The following is an 18444-nucleotide window of genomic DNA, read 5'->3' as shown; positions in this document are numbered from 1 at the left end:
AAAACAATTGTTATTTGTAATGTCAAAGAAAAACCAAAGGAAATGATGGACGGAGCGTTGACAAAACAAGCACTCACCCCCAGTCAACTGATCTGGGTTTAATCCTTCACTGTTCTTTAGCCCACTCTGCCACCCCAGTTCAGACATGGCCATATGCAAATCAGTCTGACCCTGTGCCTCATGGGAACAGTCCAGCCCGAACAGCCAAGCCATGCCTTCCCTGGACCGGAAACAAGCTACTGAGGACCGGTTTCTGGCATTTCAGCCTTCTTCAGCCCGGCTTGCTTGAATCCATTGGCAAAGGGACTCGCGTCTGAGCATACCCTGCCAACTTAGGGCGAACAAAGAAAAACCAAAAGGAAATGATGGACGGAGCGTTGACAATACAAGCACTCTCCCCCCCAGTCAACTGATCTGGGTTTAATCCATCACCGTTCTTTGGCGTGCCGATTGTAATATCAATACATCTAAGTCACGTAAATACAACACATATTGCATTACAAATGCTATAGGTGTCACATTTGCGAAAGTTAAAAGCATTGACATTGTAAATGACAAAGCTATTAATTTAGCTATTTTCAAAAACAAAACATAAATAAAAAATGTCATTTACAAGACCAATAGCTCAAACTTTCCTAATGCGAGACCTATTGCATTGCAAATGCTTGTTGCTATTTTCCAGCCGTCTTCAAGCCTAGGATGAGCAAGTCCTATTTCTTACCAGCTTACAGGTCACTGTGTTAAATCCAGTTAACAAAGAGCTGTGATGCAATACATTTTATTATTTTTATCAAACTTGTTTTTATTACGTTTTTTAGGTTCAAGAAATAAACATGACAATACATTAAATATATTGTACTCTTTTGCATCTATTTTCACTCTAGTTCCGGGATCAGATTCTGTCGGATTGTCAATTTCTTCCTTAGTCTCTTCGTGTATTACCATTGAAAACCCATATAGTAAATGGATAGAACATGAACAGTAAAATGACCTATGTTCTCCTAAAAGAACTCTCCTTCACTCCATAGCCCCCCCTCCCCAATCCTTATTCCGGCAGTCTTGCGTATATTGTTGCTTTCATTTGTCTGTAATGGAGAGGGAGCAATAGGGTTACCTCTTCAGATTAAACCTGATAAACTGGGTAGTACCAATTTACATCGAACGAGGAGAACAAATCCAAGGCAAGGATTGGTACGGATAAGTAACCAGAAAGGGGAAGACAGAAATGGTGAGATGAGACAAGGAAAACGAGAACTGAGAGAAAAGGCCATTCTAGCTAAGACCTTAGGGAGCCTGGGTGTCCTGGTAGATGCTGGGCGCTTCATGGAATGCGTTCTGATAGCATTGAGAGCTTTGGGTTAAAATTGGAACAGGTGTAGAGCTCACTCTCGTGGGGCAGGTTGTCAGCGTGAGGCCTTTCAACAGAAATTTAACCAGTGGACCCCAGGAGTATTCGAAGTTTTTGAACTCATCCCTGTAGATGTTGCTCATCCGTTCCATGGTTATAGCTTGCCATAGTAGAGCAAGCCATTGTGCAAGACGGAGCTTCTGGTTTTTTTCCCTCACAATTGCCGTTTTGGAAGCCCCGAGACATAGCCACACTATGGCCTGATCGCCAAGAAGTGCAAAACTTGGGATAACCTAGCATCTTTGATTTGCGCCAGGATTTCAGACCGAAAAGGACGGAGGGTTGGGCAGTCCTATCATATGTGGCGGAAGTCTCCTAGCATGCCGCATCCTCCAACAAAACTCTGACGTGTTAGGGAATATCTTTAGTTTTGTGGGGTAAAGGTACCAATCATATAGTATCTTATAATTACTGCTCCCGGTTTTACTGTATTTATTTTTTTGACATTTCCGTCTGTATTTATCCATATTTATTAGTGGCTTTGTGGAAAAAATAAGGCTGAAACTGGTATTTCCACATTTATTTAACCAATAAATATGCAGTCATTCTTGAATACCTGCCAGGTTTCAGTGATTGATACCCGCAGAAGCTAAATCAATGCACTTATATGAAAATATGCACATTTCAGTGTCTGCCTTGGGTAGATCTACTGCTGTTTAAGCCTCATTACTAAAATTCCTTTTCATTTTGAACCCCCTTACCTATCAATCCAAACTGGCAGTCATGGCAAAGTGTATTTAGAATCAGTCAAAAAAGCATCCAATTTCTATTTTTATTCGCATTTAAAAATAAATACAGACAAGAAAATAAATGAGTTTTTGTCTATGTATCTGTAAAAACGGAAAACAGGGAGCCTTACTTAGAATGAGCCTCACATTGACCCAGCGAGTGGTTGAGCCTTTTTATGCCCCTCCAGAGGGTCTTCCATTGTGTGTCTGAAATTTCCTGGCTTAATATATATGTTCCCAGAATTCAAGATGTCTCTGACTTCTAGAAGGTAGTGTCTGCAGTAGAAGAGAATACAGGAAAGAAATCACCCCCTTCGCTGTGCTTGCCCCCTTCACAAAGCGCTCTAGCATTGGGAGTTCTCTTCACACCCCTTTTTTAATCCTCAACTGCAAAGCCCAGTGCTGGATTTGCATGTAGTGATAACATTCTCTATTGGGTAGGTGGAATTCTCCTTGGCAGTTCTCCAATGTTAGTGTCCCAATAATGGAAAATATCATTTCGGGTAAAACACCCCGCATTTCGTGCGTCAAACGGGCCTGGTTCCAACGCAGGTGGCAAGGCAGGATTGTGATGAATGGGGGTGAATGGCGAGGGGAATGAAGTCCACTCAGTCTGCTTGGGAACATTATCCCATGTTTTTGAGTCATTTTGGTTGGGGTGAATAAATCTTTTTTTTTTTTTAGGGACCCTTTTCCTTTATGTTAAATATCTATAGTGAAAATAGAATCAATTCTGTAGTTCTATAGTCCGGTGAGTTCTCCAGAGCCTTAGGGCATTCTGGCAACTATTAGGCCTTGCCTGTTCGAAAAGGAGTCTGATACTACTGCAAACTGCCAAGTATGCTTTTTGGTGCCCGACCTGATGGCTTTAGCTTCCTGCTGCAGCTTTCCCCTCTGTGTTTTTTATTTAAAAAATACTTGAGTATTTCAGTTTTGTCATGCTGTTTATATCATTTCACCTAAAAGGGAATGCTTCTCTGTTGCAAAACACGAGGTGCATTTTCTTTCTAAAGTGCAGCCGGAGTTGACTATTTTATTTTCAATGGAGAAACTGTTGTAGAAAATGAGCTTCCACTTCTAGAAGGCGTATATTGTACAATAAACCCTCTTGGGGTTGGTCTTTCGACTTTCATATACTTCACAAAATGGATGAGAGCCAATGCAGTGTACTGTACTATAGATGCAGCCTCCTGCCTGACCATATAGCACAAAGGTATCCCAAAGCAATCCATTCTAGGAATAGGGTCAATGTTTTGAGAATACAACTATCAAATATCCTCCAGTTGTGTAAAAGGACCATCACCCACTTGATTAGCAGCACGCTTAATCATCTGGTCTTGGCAGCATCATTTCGAGGACATGTGACATTGACCCCTTTGCAGAGGAATACATACTTACTTGGTAGGTAAGAATGATGAAATGAATGTGACACTTGGCCATCGTTCAGTGGTCCTACGTTCCTAGAAGCATAATGGCCGATTGTTGGTGTTATCCTGATTTGTCACTTTTCTGTGTACAAAAAAAATTGAATGCTTGATTTATGTTGCTGCTACTTAACATCCTATAAAAAAATAGTTGCTAGTACCATCCGCTGTATTTAATTTCACAAAAATGTCTGTTCAGTTCGGTATCACTTTTTAATTGTTAATTGCCGTAATCCCAGTTTATACTTTCTACCCAATAAGTATTTTTCTGAGATGACAATCTTTTTGACAGTTATTATTTATATGAAGGCAATGTTTAACAGAATTATTTTTCTTAACTAGGATTTTAAACATGGTGACGAGACAAGGCGCACTTTGGGCGAACACTTTGGGTTCTCTGGGTAAGTGCAATTGTCACTTTGTCAAACTTCTTGCCTGGTCTTGGAATTGTTAGGATATAAACTGATTTTCTAACGCTGCAAGTGACTGCTGGGTATTTGTTTAGGGGACATGTGGGTACTTCATCATTGACTGATCTTTAAAGTCTGCTGTAGTACGGAGGGTGGGTTTGCTTACCTTGGTTGTGAGACACACGCAAATGCAAGAGAATGATGTCAAAGTCCCACACAAAAAGACACATCACTGTTCCAGAAATGGTTAACAAAAAATGAAGCCTCAGCCTATTTTAGGGTCCAGCGGTAGTCAGCTGTCCGTGCATTGCCGTGCCTGTGACAGTGTTACACTACTGGGAGATAAAGGTTCTGCCCATTTTATAAATGTTAACCGTCTCCGTTCTGGTGACATCTAACACTTATGTTGGGCACTTCCGTGCTTTCTCGAGAGTGCGCTCCATGTTAACCATGTCTATTTAGTGCTAGTCTGAAAGCACACATTCATTTTAAGCTGCAACCAGTGCTTGGAAAGGTAACGATATACCGAATGAGCTCCGCTGTCCTCCAGGGTTGCAAGTTCTGACTTTGAGAGAGTCCTTATGTCGGTCTGGCCAATTTAAAGCTATTGTGACAGCGTAAGTACAATGTTATCACTAATAAGATGGCTCCATAGACTAAGGTGACAACTATGGGCAGACTCAACCGGTCATATTTTTGATACCCTTAGCTGCTATTAACCCCCTGTTAGGCGCCAAGAGATTTGCTTTGTAGTGATATACACATTGTAGCATCTCATCACACCAGAACCCTTGTCTACGTAAAACACTAGTAAAGTGTCAGCGGTTGTGCCATGAGCTGTACTACTTTTGAAATTGAACTCCTTAGAGTTGATAATGTGTGCCAAATTAGTTCATATCCATGTGTTTAACTTTTTTGTGGTTCTTTTACAGGGTCCTTTTAAGCAACTGTCTGTTTTTAACCTCATCGCTGCGGGCGGTTTTGTAAATACCGCGTTACATGACGAGCTCAGCTCGTCATGAGCGCACTGCTGGTTAGCCTCATGACGAGCTGAGCTAGTCAGCGCGGAAGGGGTTAAACTGTTAAATATATGTTTATGTATTTGTGTGTTGTATAGATGTTTAAATATTTGTGTTATGCAGGAGAAGGTTATATTTTTGGGGTAACCTCTTCAAACCGAGTTATGAAGAAAAGATAGTTTCCTAGTGAGTTAATAGGATGCGGTATAGTGAAGGCTATAGATTTGATTTCTAAATTAATCTTTGAAGTTGTACAAACAATTCTTCAGAGAACACAGTCTGACCTTATTGCTAGCTGGATCAATGTTCGAGGATAAGTTTGAGGAAAAGGATCATACCAGTTCCTTGAAAGTGAGAGAGAAAAAACTGACGCACACGTGCAGTCCAATTCAGATCCGAAGTGTGATATTCTAAATTACAGTTGTTAGACTAAGTGCTACTGCGTTGGCCTACAGGCCTCCACCACCATGGAAACCTTTTTGAGCTATCTGAGCTCAAACTTTTCTCTTTCATATTTCCTTTTTTTGCCTGATTTTTGTATTCTAAATTAAAATCTGAGCCTCTACACTCCGATAATACCTTGGAGAGGGCTTCAAGTCCATCTGCCTACAGGTGGGTACGCTTGTAATTTGTGTTGTCACATGGCCCATAGGGACATTGTCGTCTTCACTAAGTTAGCATGAAGACGTCTCAGCGTGCCCGCTGCTTTGCGCACGTTACCACATGGCTTTATTTTTTGCAATATTTTTGTTTGCTGCTTTCACGTGAACTCATCGCTGTGTGCATGTTCTTGGGATTTGGACTGAACATTATATTCAAGGTTGAAAAACAATGCTCATTGTTTTGTTCTGGCCAGACCTAAGTTCAAGTTCTGCATTTGTATAGCGCACTACTCACCCAGAGGGTCTCAAGGCGCTTGGGGGTATTTACTTATCGAATATCCATGTTTTTAGTTGTTTTCTGAAGGAGAGGTGGTTCTGGGTAGGGCGGAGGTAGGAAGGAAGGGAATTCCAGGTCTTGGCCTCTAAGTAGGAGAAGGATCTCCCCCCCCCCCCCCCCTCCCCCCAATGGTAGATCTATGGATGCGTGGAATTGCGGCGAGGGCTTTATTGGACGATCGCAGTTGCCGAGTGGGGGTGTAAAAGGACAGGCGCGTGTTGAGGCATTCAGGTCCCAGGTCATATAGGGCTTTGTGTGCGTGGGTGACGAGACGGAACGTTATTCTCTTGTTGACGGGGAGCCAGTGGAGGTCATTCAGGTGGCCAGAGATGTGATCTTGGCGGGGGACGTCTAGTATGAGTCTGGCTGAGGCGTTTTGGATGCGTTGGAGTTTTTTCTGTAGTTTGGCTGTGGTTCCGGCGTATAGGGTGTTACCGTAGTCCAGCCGGCTTGTGACTAGTGCATGGGTGACCGTCTTTCTTGTTTCGGTGGGGAAACAACGGAAGATTTTTTTGAGCATACGTAGGATGTTGAAGCATGATGATGAGACAGCGTTGACTTGTCTGGTCATCGAGAGGGAGGAATCCAGGATGAAGCCCAGGTTACGAGCGTGGTCCGTTGTTGTGGGTGCGTTTCCTAGGGCCGGCGGCCACCATGAGTCATCCCAAGCGGATGGGGAAGATCCTAAGATGAGGACTTCAGTTTTGTCAGAGTTCAGTTTTAGGCGGCTGTTCATCCACTCGGCTACTTCTTTCATTCCTTCGTGAAGGTTGGTTTTGGGGGTGTTTGGGTTATTGGTGAGCGAGAGGATCAACTGCGTGTCGTCAGCGTAGGAGATGATGTTGAGGTTATGTTGGCGTGCGATGGAACCGAGGGGACTCGTGTATGTTAGAGGGTGGGACTGAGTGAAGAGCCTTGTGGTACACCGCAGATGACTTCTGTGGCCTCTGATCTGAAGGGGGGTAGGTGGACTCTTTGGGTTCTTCCGGCGAGAAACGAGATGATCCAGTCCAGTGCTTTACCTTTTTTTTCCGATGTTGCTGAGACGTTGTATAAGGGTGCTGTGACAGACTGTGTCGAAAGCTGCGGAGAGGTCAAGTAGGATGAGGGCAGTAGTTTCTCTCTTGTCCAGTAGGGTTCGAATGTTGTCTGTTGCTGCGATGAGTGCTGTCTCGGTGCTGTTTGGCACGGAACCCGGATTGTGAAGGGTCGAGGGATTTGTTGGATTCTAGGAAGGTGGCGAGTTGATTGTTGACGGCTTTCTCTGACTTTGGCGGGGAATGGGAGGAGCGAGATGGGGCGGTAGTTAAGATCGGTAGGGTCTGCTGTGGGTTTCTTCAGGAGGGCGCTGAGTTCGGCATGTTTCCAGCTTTCCGGAAAGGTAGCGGAGTTGAGGGAGCAGTTGATGACATCTTGGAGATGGGGTGCGATAATGGAGTCAGCTTTGTTGAAAATGTGGTAGGGACATGGGTCGGTTGGTGATCCAGAATGGATGGAGTTCATCAGTCAGATGAGGTCTTCAGTGGTGACTGGGTTCCAGGCGCAAAGGTTGTTGAAGGGGGGTTTAAGTTCCGGTGCGAGTGGTGTGGACTGATCTCCGGGTTTTATTTTCTCGAAGCTGTTATGAATGTCTGCGATTTTGTTGTGAAAGAATGAGGCTAGGGAGTCGCAGAGGTCTTGGGAGGGAATGATGTCGTTGGTGCCGGCAGTGGGGTTGGTGAATTCTTTGACTATGTTGAATAATTCCTTGCTGTTATGGGCGTTGTTGTCAAGTCGGTCCTTGAAAGCTGCTTTTTTGGTGGATCCGATAAGTTGGTGGTGTTTGCTGGTGGCGTTCTTAAAGGTTGTTAGGTTTACAGTGGTTGGGTGTTTTCTCCAACTTTTCTCGAGTGCGGCAGGACTTTTTGGATTGCTTAAGTTCATCGTTGAACCAGGGGGCTTTCTTGCTTCCTTGATTGGTTTGGTGTTTTTTCAAGGGTGCTAGTTCGTCGGCGCTGTGGGTGATCCATTGTGTGAGGTTGGTGGCTGCGAGGTTTGGGTCTGATGAATTTGCGGGAGGGTTTTGGTGAAGCGATGTGAAGAGCTGGTCCGTGGTTATTTTGTTACATTTTCTACGGGGATTTGGTTGTGGGTGGTTGTGGGTGGTGGTTTTTTTGTAGTTGAAGTGAACGCAGCTGTGGTCTGTCCATTGTAGAGCTGTGGTGTGGGTGAAGATGTACTTGCTGGAGGTGAAGATTCGGTCGAGCGTGTGTCCGGCACAATGGGTAGGGGTGTCAACAAGTTGTTTGAGTCCAATATTGGCGAGGTTGTCTAGAAGGTTGGTAGTGTTGCTGTCGTTGGCTTTTTCCAGGTGGAAGTTGAGGTCTCCCAGTAGAATGTAGTTTTCGGAGGGAAGGGCGTGTGGGCTGATAAAGTCAGTGATGTCTTTGTAGAATTGTTTGCGGGGTCCTGGTGGTCTGTAGATGAGGCTGCCTCTAAGTGTGGTCTTGGGGTCGGTGTGGATCTGGAAATGAAGGTGTTCGGCGGCAGTGAGGATGTCGTCGGAGCAGGTCGTGATGCGGATGGTGTTCTTATGGACGATGCCTCCCCTAGTTTGGTTGGTGCGGTCCTTACGGATAATCTTGTAGCCATCGGGGATAGCTGTTGCGATGTCGGGCGCTGAAGAGGCGTTCATCCAGGTTTCTGTGAGGAAGGCGACGTCCGGCGATGTAGTGTCGAATAAGTTCCACAGTTCAATGGCGTGACTGTGGACCGAGCGGGTGTTGAGCAGGATGCACTGCAGGTGTTTCTTAGCGGAGTTCTGTTTGGGGTTTGTGTATTTAGTATGGGTCTTGATGCAGTCGAATTTGCAGGAGTGGCAGGTGAAGGGTCCATGGGTGTGTCCTGGGGCGGCTTGGTAGCAGTTTGGAAGACGGCCAGGATTGAGTGAAGAGAGGGTAGTGGCATCGTATGTGATGCGGGAGGAGTGGGTATTGCGGGGTCCAGGGGGACTGGCTCTGGGCGCGGTCCAGGCGCGGACGGGCGTAGACGGGCTTACCTTTGGCACGACTGCTGCGTGTTGGTTCATCTGTCTAAAATGGAGAGTGGAGGGGGGCGGAGCGTGGGAGGGTATGCTGGGTTGCGGGAGCGGGGAGGAGACACGGGCCACAAGTAAACACCACAATAAAAATGGCTGCCCGGGACCGAAAACGAAACGGGGGCAACAGCCGGAGTGCGAGCAGAGGTACAGTTACAAAGAAATCACAAAAACACTTTACAGGCTGTTTCAAAATCGCCGCAAATGCAAGGCCAATGCACTTAAATAAAATGAAATGCTAACGATACCAGGCGCTATGTGCAATTCAATGCGCTCTGAGTTGCAGGTGATGTGGATAGCCAGGCGCTCTATCAGGGCAGGCAGGCGATTTGGTCAGCAAGGAGCAGAGCGTTGGTGGGTCAAGCAGTGAGCGAGGGGAGCGACCGCTATGGAGCAAGTCCAGACGGTTCGTGAAAACATACTGATGCAGCTGTTGTTAAGACAATGTACTTTGGTTTTTAGTGGGGTCCACGAATTAGGTGAGACACACTTCAAGAGGAACCTTTCCAGGGAGAAGCGCGCAACTGCACCTATGATGTAGATCTACCATCTAAAGGCTATGGTATGGGGTCTGCAGACAAAGCCCAAAGATCTTCTATTATATAATGATACCTCTTCTTAGCAAGGGGAGGTTATGGCACTATAGTCTTTTCTCCATTGTCTTTTTTTGATAACCTCTCCTTCATGATTCATGGACTAGGTGCTATGCTGACTGCATTTGTAATATGCATTTTCTTGCTTTTTGTGGCACATATACTGCATGTTAGGGCACGTTAGTTAAAATAAATATTTTAAACTATTTTGTGTCAGATCTTATTGTGGACAAGAACAAATGTGCGAGTGAAAAGGTGCATCTTGTTACCGCGATTCCTGAGAGATCTGGGAGTGTTGTGTTCTGGGGTGTCTAAGCAGTTGTTTCTTTGAGTGAGTAGGAGAGCAAGTAAGACACTATAGCTAGTCAGTCCTGAACTCGTGGCTACTAAGGTGTTGGGAAGACCCAGTCCCTATACACCAAGGTCCCATAAACCTGCGCATAGTTCGGTGTTTGTGTAGAATTCCTGCAACAGTATAAATGTTAAACTTAAGTAAATTAGATCATTACAAAGATGGGGCTATTGCTTGAAATATTAAGGCAGGTTGGAAGCAGTTTGATGCAGTGTGGCCTGCAAATATTTGGAGATGTTTCGAAGCTGAAAGTTAGTGTAGGTCGAAGTACTTAGTTGTGAAGATGTTCAAATATGGAAAAATGCGAGGCTCTTGCCACTTCCAAATCCAACTGCCAGTCTATTCTCACCTGGCATAATCTTTCCCCTGTAGAGCACTCCGAGGTTGTGTTGCAAGGGCTGCAGAGTTCTAAACTGGCCGTAGTTTTGATTGGTGGTTCACTGTTGTGCCTTATTACAGGAAGAACGCCATTACTTTGAGAGCCACCATTGGTCAATGTTTTGGTTGATCTGTGATGAGCTGAGGGTTTGAAATTTGATGCTAATGAGTCCTGCATCAGTGAGACATTAATATTACAGGGAGTAAAATAATTAGATAAGAAATCCTATTTGTAATGTCTTTGAAAGCTTTATTTTATCCAACTGAAATGAGACTTAAATAAGGCATGCAAGAAAGAGTAGACGTTTTATTTGTAATTTGTTCTGCATAGCCAGGATAACTCTTTGCTAGCAAACTGGCGTTCTCCAGTCCATCCTTACCTGAAAAGTGTTGCCACCCGGATTCTTTGATCGTCCATGTACTGCATAATGGCCAGTGGAATTGTATTTTAGTCCAACGTCTGTATAAAACGAACTATTTTTTCCACGTCATCAGTGCTAAATGATGAAATGAGGCCTTATCGCTACCCAGTTATCTGACCGTGAAAAGCAGTTGTTTTAAAGATTGTTTTTCTGATTCCCATCTTTTTTCCCAGGGGCCATTTAACCCTTTCGATGCTGATGACGAGCTCAGCTCGTCATCACGCACGGGTGTTGTGTGCTGATGACGAGCTGAGCTCGTCATGACAGCAGCAAAATGGCAATTTGCAGCACAGCGCAAAAATCCCCGCAGCAGCCATGTGGTTAATATGTAGCTAATCGGCTCTTGTTCCTTTCCTGAGCCGCAATCCTAAATGTGAAACTTGTGCACAATATTAACAACCTGTATTGAAGGAGGGCGGAATACTAAACTAGTGAATATTTAGTGTAATGTAAACCTTTCTACTGAAAATCGGTCTGTCAAAGCGGGGTCTCTGTTCTTGGAAAGACCGGTTTACAGAAATTACCTGAAACTACTGGTTTGAAAAGGAGGCCGTAGGGGATGTTCTGTGTTAAAGGTTCAGGGTTGTTCTCAGAGAGGCGTGCCGCAGTATTTGTGTTTGACATGACACAGCAGGCTATCCTATTGTTGCTGCAGGGAAATCTGAGATTTACAGGAAAAGGAGGTCGTATAGGTCGTTGAACACATACATTGTTAAGCAGTTTGTATTTTTTATTTAAGAGAAATGGTACAAAGTTTTCAAGGACAACGACTTTATCCATCAACCAAATAAATGAAATCCTATTAATTCCATTCCAACAGTATTTGGGGCTGTTAAAACAGTCAGATTTTTTGTTAGGCGTATGATTAAATTATAACGAATGTCATGTTTGTTATGGGCATCTTTGTTTAAGTTGGAACTTAAGATGCTTTTCTTACTTTAAACCTCATTGGCTCAAAAATGTGTGGGAGCATAAGACTGCGACAGAGTGGCGAAAAAATTATCTCTTTAAAACTTGAGGAGTAATTGGAAAGAATATGGAAGGAAAAGGTGATTGAGTTGATAGATTGTGCATAGTTCACAAGATTTCGATAAGAGTGGGCCGGTGCACTCCCGGATATGTCTGTTTCAATAATAAAGACTGGCCAGTTCCTTTGTGAAAAAGTGGTTCTTTATTTCATAATCCATCAAATAGTGCAAAAAGCCTCAGGCAATGCGTTTCGCTCAAAAGATTGAACTTCGTCCGGGCAAATAAGATGATGGGCGAATTATGGTAGCTGATTAACCTCGTTCGAAATAGACCAAGTAGTAATGTAAGGCCCAAGAACGGTATGGGATGTTGAAGTCATGTGTCCATCACAAGGTTGTACACCGCTATTCACGGGAAAACTGCACTTTTTTGGGGGGGGGGGGGGTTTGTTCCTCATCCCCTCTACTGAACAGGTAACACTTTGAGTATCTTGCACTTGATCTCTTGTTTCTGCTTGATGTCTGTTCCTGCACATGAGGCCTTAATCCAAAAATTGGAAGTTTCCTTTCCCTGGCCAACTTCCATCACTTCCAAGCTATTCTCTTGTAATTACTATTTACAATATGCGATTCTTGAGTCATGGGCTTTAAAGTGCTGTTGCCTTGGTATTAATTACTGTAGGTGATGCAGGAGCCAGGTTCTTTATGGTGCTATTTGTATTCGTGGAAACCTCAGGGTAGCCAATGGTTAAATAATTACTGTACGCCACACTAACTCTGTGCTGAATAATGCAGTAAGTGTTGACTTGGTGGTGGACTTAGTGCAAAGAAAAAACTTGCTGCTGTTGGGTAACAAACTATAGGTCTTTTCAGTATATGCAGAGCCCCCTGTAGTGTTGCTTCTGACTCTCCTTAAAGGTGATCTATTTATTAGCAGTGATGTATGGATTTAATTCAGGAATGCCACCAAATGGATTCTCTGTCCTCCTAATGGTGTACTATGGTTTTATCATTCTTCTGGAACTTTAGTTAACTGCTCCCAATTTTTAGACTTATGAAAACGTGGGTGCTATGCCTTCTCTCACAAGCTAGGCGTTCATTTTGCAAATAATTCATGCTACTAAGAATCTTCTCCTATAGCGTGCCTACTTGTCTGTCATTTGGAGTTGGGCTTGCTGTATGTGGAGGACTGTATTAAATTAGTCCCACTTACGTTGTGGCATTCTATTTGGTCCAAAGAAGAAATTAACTTATAAATCAGGCTGGAATCACGGACTGTTTACGGCGTGATAATGTTTCTACGATTTCATGGCTGAGTTACATTAAAGAACAATTTTCCTCGCTATGGAGACTAGAATGTTTTTATAATCCGCGTGTGTACCTGCGGGCCGGGCCAGGCTGTCCTGCCCCTGCCAGTTTTGGGGGTCTGCAGGCACTGCGCCTCCACCGCCCCGGAACTCTTCGCCCATTGATGACCGCTCCTGCCTGGCGCTGCTTGTCCCGGTCCGGCTCGGAACTGAGGCCGCTCATTCCGAGATCTCACCGGGCTGAAACCCCGTGTGTGGGACCCTCGACTAATTCCAGCAGAGCAGCGTAGGTGGGGTGGATGATTGGAGAACCATTGCTCCCTGCTCGCGGCGGTGAGTGTCAGGAGAGTGGGGCAGCGGACCCGGGTGCTGGGCAGATCTCAATCTCGCCTTACAGGCACACTGAACTCCCGTGAAGGCATACTGAGTGAGTTCCAGTGCACGTTAACTTAGTTGGTTCTCTGCTCAGACACTTAGCCCCATGTCCTCCGAGCTCGCTGTATATGTTGTCTGGGCACCACGTAAAGGTACTCTTAGATCCCCACATATGTCCTGTTATTCCCACATCGGTGTTCTGTTCGCTCCCATGCATGCACTGTTATCTCACCGTTCGAGCACCCTTAAGGCAGGCTTAGCTCCCCTCCAAGCATTGTTATCTCACCGTACGAGCACTCTGCAGGCAGGCTTAGCTCCCTTGCATGCACTATTATCTCACCATACGAGCACTCTGTAGGCTGGCTTAGCTCCCCTGCATGCACTGTTATCTCACCGTACGAGCACAGCAGCCTGTCCTGCGTTGCGGCCCAGGAGCAAGCAAAAGGCTATGGTTTTCTTGGTATGAGTCTCGTTATTATGGTCTTCAGCTCTCGGACACCAAAACAAACAGCATTAAGCACGGGCACACGGACAGTGGGAGGGGGGGGGACGGGCAAACGGACAGCGGGAGGGGGGGGGCCGGACGGGCAAAAGGACAGCGGGAGGGGGGGCGGGTTAACGGCACACGGACAGCGGGAGGGGGGCGGGAACGGGTAAAAGGACAGCGGGAGGGGGTGGCGGGAACAGGCACAAGAAGGCTCGAAAAATAAAACCGCACTCACCAGGACATCTTCTGGCGGCAAATGATCAAAACATGGCGTCCAAAAATAAATAACATCCGCCCACCGCCGCCTCACTTGGGCTAAAGCCTAAAATTCTCGGGAACGCCCACGAATCTGCTCCGGCATTGACGGACAGATCTCTGTTCCAATGGCTAGCCTCCATTTATGGAGCTAGCCAATGGAACAGAGGGTTGGGACAACACACACATACTGTAGACATAAGATTTCGCCTGCGCGAAAAGCTGCGTAGTGCGCAGCTTTCGACAGGCGAAACCTAAAAAAAATAGCTTCCTATTTGTTTCTTACCACATGGTGTGGAGACTTTTTTTTGTTGTATTCCCTTCTTGACCATTCCAGAGATTTTACTTGGGTTTAACATAGTCAATGTTCTGCTCTCTTATCCATTTGGTGCTTACTGTCACTCAGACCTTGAATTATGCCCCATGACTCCTGTACAGCTCAATCTATTCTGTTGTTGTAAATTGCATGTTGTACCATGGAAACCGTTATTTAAATCCATTGCTTAGGCCTCTGAAAATTAGACTTGATAGACCAGTCTTACTTCACTTGCAGTTTCTGTAAATCAAACCTATTTGCACAATGTTCCATCAAATTCTCGGGAACCGTAATCAATCAATCAAGGCATTTATATAGCGCACTACTCACCTGGAGGGTCTCAAGGCGCTTGGGGGAGGGGGTCTGTTACTGCTCGAACAGCCAGGTCTTGAGTTGCTTCGTGAAGGAGAGGTGATCTTGGGTCAGGCGTAGGTGGATGGGGAGGGAGTTCCAAGTCTTGGCTGCCAGGTAGGAGAAGGATCTTCCTCCCATGGTGGTTCTTGTGAGGCTGAAGAATATGGTCGGAAAGTAATGTTTTTTTAATGAAGTGGTTTGCATTTGGGCAGTTGTTTAAAAGTCAAGTTCTGGTCTAATATCTGCAAAAATTGAGTTGACGGGATACATGTTAACTGTGAGGCTATAGCAAAATGAATACACTTGCTCTGTCTATAGTTTTTCTGTTGATGAAAGGTTGAGGATTATGGTGGGGGATATGTTTTAATGCTGACGTATTTTGAGTTGTTTTACTCTGTTTTTTGGGTGTAATTTGTTTATGTATACACAAGTCACTTTATGGTATAGTTTTGGCAAGGAACAAATATTTATCGATGGTTTCTAAGTAACTTTACCTGGTGGCTGTATTTTTTTTTTTTTTGCCCTAGGTATTCTCAATTGTTACATCCCGTGATTAAATGGTTGCTATGTTTTTATGGTTTTTATTACCTAATAAAGATTGATTGACTTGAGGAGGGAGCACATGCACTTTAGCACTGGTTAGTAGTGGTAAAGTGTGCAGAGTCCTAAGGCTAGCAGGAATGAGATCTGTAAAAAATAAATAAATCAGGAAATACATTTTAAGGCTAACTAGCTTAACGGGTATTGTCTTTTTGTTTGTTTAATCCTAATAAAACCGAATTGGATGAAAATTAGGGCTGGGTGGAGTTCCACTACGTAACCAAAAACCTCTATCATGTTAGGTGGAGTTCCGCAAGTAGTGGAGTGCGTTAGGCCGTGCCGTTTGTGCTGTTCACGCGCTGGGTTTTACTTCTTGCTGGAAAATCAGCACGAATGGCACCATGCTCTGTGCAAGGGGGTGCTGCTTCTCTCTACCTCTCGATATTTTCTCCTCGAGCGGCAGCTTCGTCAACGGAGTGGATGGTTACTCAATGCAAGCAGATGGTTTCTCAACGTGAGCAGCCGCTGTGAGAAATATCGCTGGGAGGTGGTCTGGTGTTGGCTTTTCACGCTCACCAACTTTTACGCTGGCCAGCGAAGAGAACTCCACATCGCGAAGCAGAGTTTTTTTGCAACTCGGCATGCTCTGCGGAGTGCGGAAAACTTTGTGAGCGGAGTTCACTGACCAGGCCTAATAAACTTATTGACAACAAGGATTTGTGCTGTCCCTCACCTATTGCTTGCTTCTGTTCAGATGGCCTAGCAATTCTGAGGCAGGACCAAATGCTTTACAATACCCCATGCAAGGGCACAGCAAGCTTTTAAAAAATCCTTGTAAAGGAAATCCTAACTGAGGGTATTTCAAGTGCTTGTGATGGAATCGAGCAGATCAGTCGTGGTTTTATTACCTTTTTGTCCTTTTAAATCGTGCAGTTTGAGACCGCAGTTTATTTTATATTTGTTATCTTTAATGCACCAGATTCTGTACATTTTTGGAACCAAAATCAACCGCTTTGGAAGTAGCCCGGTATTTCTTAAAATATTAAACAGTCCTAAATTGCTTCCGGCTATTTTTAGAACCGGCCTTATTTGCTTACTGGACTAGTAATACTGACTAGTGTTTTAACTCACCTCTTGTATTATATGATTTTCGTCTGATGTACCATGTTAAAAATGTGTTTTTATCCCCTTCGACGCTGATGACGAGCTGGGCTCGTCATGGCGTAGCCTCCTCGCACGCTGATGAAGAGCCCAGCTCGTCACGTAAAGTGCGTTTCCGCAAAACCCAGCGTGCGAGCGGAATTCCGCTAGCGCTCATGGTGTTAAACCCATCGTATTTAAACAGGTAAATAAAGCGATTCTTTATTTTTTTTGGTGGGGCATATGATAAAGCCAGGTTCTGTTACACTTATGGTGTAGGAGGCTTCACATATGGGAATATATGTTTCCTTCTCCCTCGTTTTTTTTTTTTTTTTTTTTTTTTTTGTTAATCGAAGTGTCCAACTTTTTGTTTGGTTCTTTGCCAAATATACAAGTCAGGCCAGTGGAATGGTAGTGTAATCAAAGTACAGTTTTCGATTAAAAAACGAAATTAAGGATTATGAATGGTGTTTCTTCTGTGTGTCAGTCACGAAGTCTGAAGCATGATGGCTTTGTGCCAAAGATGCAGCAACATATTTAGTGGACTTGCAATATTCGCCGATGGTTCACTGTTTTTTAAACAATATTATGTAATCACAGATGTATGTATTTAGTCTCCAACGCGTTTCGATAATGTCTTACAGCAGTTAATTGGTTATGGCAAAATGCGTCTTTTGGCAAATGCACTGTCCTAGTACTATTAAATTCACTTGAAGACAAACTGCTACTAGCATTATCCTAAAACACTTAGGCAGCGAACTGATAAACTAGCCTACATTAAACGGTTTAGGGTGTTGATGGATCTCTACGTAGCTTCTGATTCATCAGTGGCATTATCAGAATTTAACAAAAGCCAACAATATTGGCCCATGATTTTCCTCTGAATTTATTACTCTTGTACATTTTTCTAAACGTTAGTGCAGGTATTTGCTCATTGCATTGTGTTCTCTGGCTCACTTTATAGCCATATTTCAAAGCGGTAGTTTTAATATGTCAGTAAGATGTTTGTTGCAGTTTCCTTCAAACTTAGTGTGGCGTCATGCTGTTGTCTACACTTCTCTGGTAATGTCCTATTTTTTTGTCTTTTTTTAGCCTTACTGTACAGCGCATTTGGCGTCCTCATTGAAAAGACAAGAGGTGCAGAAGATGACCTGAATACTGTAGGTGCTGGAACGTTGACAGGCATGCTTTATAAATCCACAGGTGTGTAAATGTACCTCCCCTCAATGTTGGTCATTCAAATTGTGTCCATTTAACCTTGCAGGGTTTAATAGTACTGAACACTAACGGATCTTGTGCTGCAACATTGGTCTCCTCTCAAATGCAGATCAAACCTTTGCAGGCATGGAATAATACCAAAGGCCAAACGATGTGGCCCCCCAGTAAAATTTGTGAATACCCATGCTCTAAAGTTTCTGATAGAAGCTGGTGAAGTTTTTCCTAGGTGTGAGAACAATTAAGCATTCATAGGAACAAAATACTTTTTCCCATGTTCACCACCCCCACCTTTTTTTAGGTCGAGCAGACCTACCCTCAATGCGTAAGCATTGATGGTGTCTGCTTCAGACCTATTGTTACCCGTATTTATGAATGAAGACACGAGTCAGACGCGTGCTTTTGCAGTCAGTTTTGACCGCGGGAGCGCCCGTCTGAGCCGCGCTTGCGCAGAGTAACTCACAGCCCCTGCTCACACACAGACACAGCCAGCCCCCACCCCTCTGCATGCATGCATGCACGTGCACACACACACAGGCGCGCGCATGCACACGCAGGCACACACATACAGGCACACAGCCCCCCCCTCACCTCACCGGAGTCGGACTCTGGCTCGCACCATCTGCCAAGGGAGCCCCTCAGAGCACTCGAGCTCCTCTGCCACTCTACCAAGAAGCGGAGCTCTCCCCATAGGCATGGAGGCCCGCAGTCTCCCTGCTGGTCTTCACCTGGGACCCG

At 44.6% G+C, this 18444-nt stretch overlaps 1 protein-coding gene and 1 non-coding gene across 4 annotated transcripts in view; both read left to right on the top strand.

Moving 5' to 3' along the window:
* The window catches only part of LOC147711325 (mitochondrial import inner membrane translocase subunit Tim23), a 73853-nt gene that overhangs the window by 29103 nt on the left and 26306 nt on the right, over positions 1 to 18444 (top strand). For all 3 annotated transcript variants that reach the window (XM_086922066.1, XM_086922067.1, XM_086922069.1), the window contains exons 5-6: positions 3903 to 3961; positions 17584 to 17694. In XM_086922066.1, the coding sequence (XP_086778192.1) occupies positions 3903 to 3961; positions 17584 to 17694 (170 nt within the window). The remainder of the gene's footprint in view (positions 1 to 3902; positions 3962 to 17583; positions 17695 to 18444) is intronic.
* On the top strand, positions 4252 to 4454 carry LOC147711327 (small nucleolar RNA SNORA74). Its single transcript, XR_015296318.1, has one exon. It is a non-coding gene; the product is annotated as a small nucleolar RNA SNORA74 (small nucleolar RNA).

This window comes from Lissotriton vulgaris, chromosome 5 (assembly GCF_964263255.1).
Source record: "Lissotriton vulgaris chromosome 5, aLisVul1.2, whole genome shotgun sequence".
NCBI classification, from domain to species: domain Eukaryota; kingdom Metazoa; phylum Chordata; class Amphibia; order Caudata; family Salamandridae; genus Lissotriton; species Lissotriton vulgaris.
This window is presented reverse-complemented; position numbering and strand designations above follow the sequence as displayed.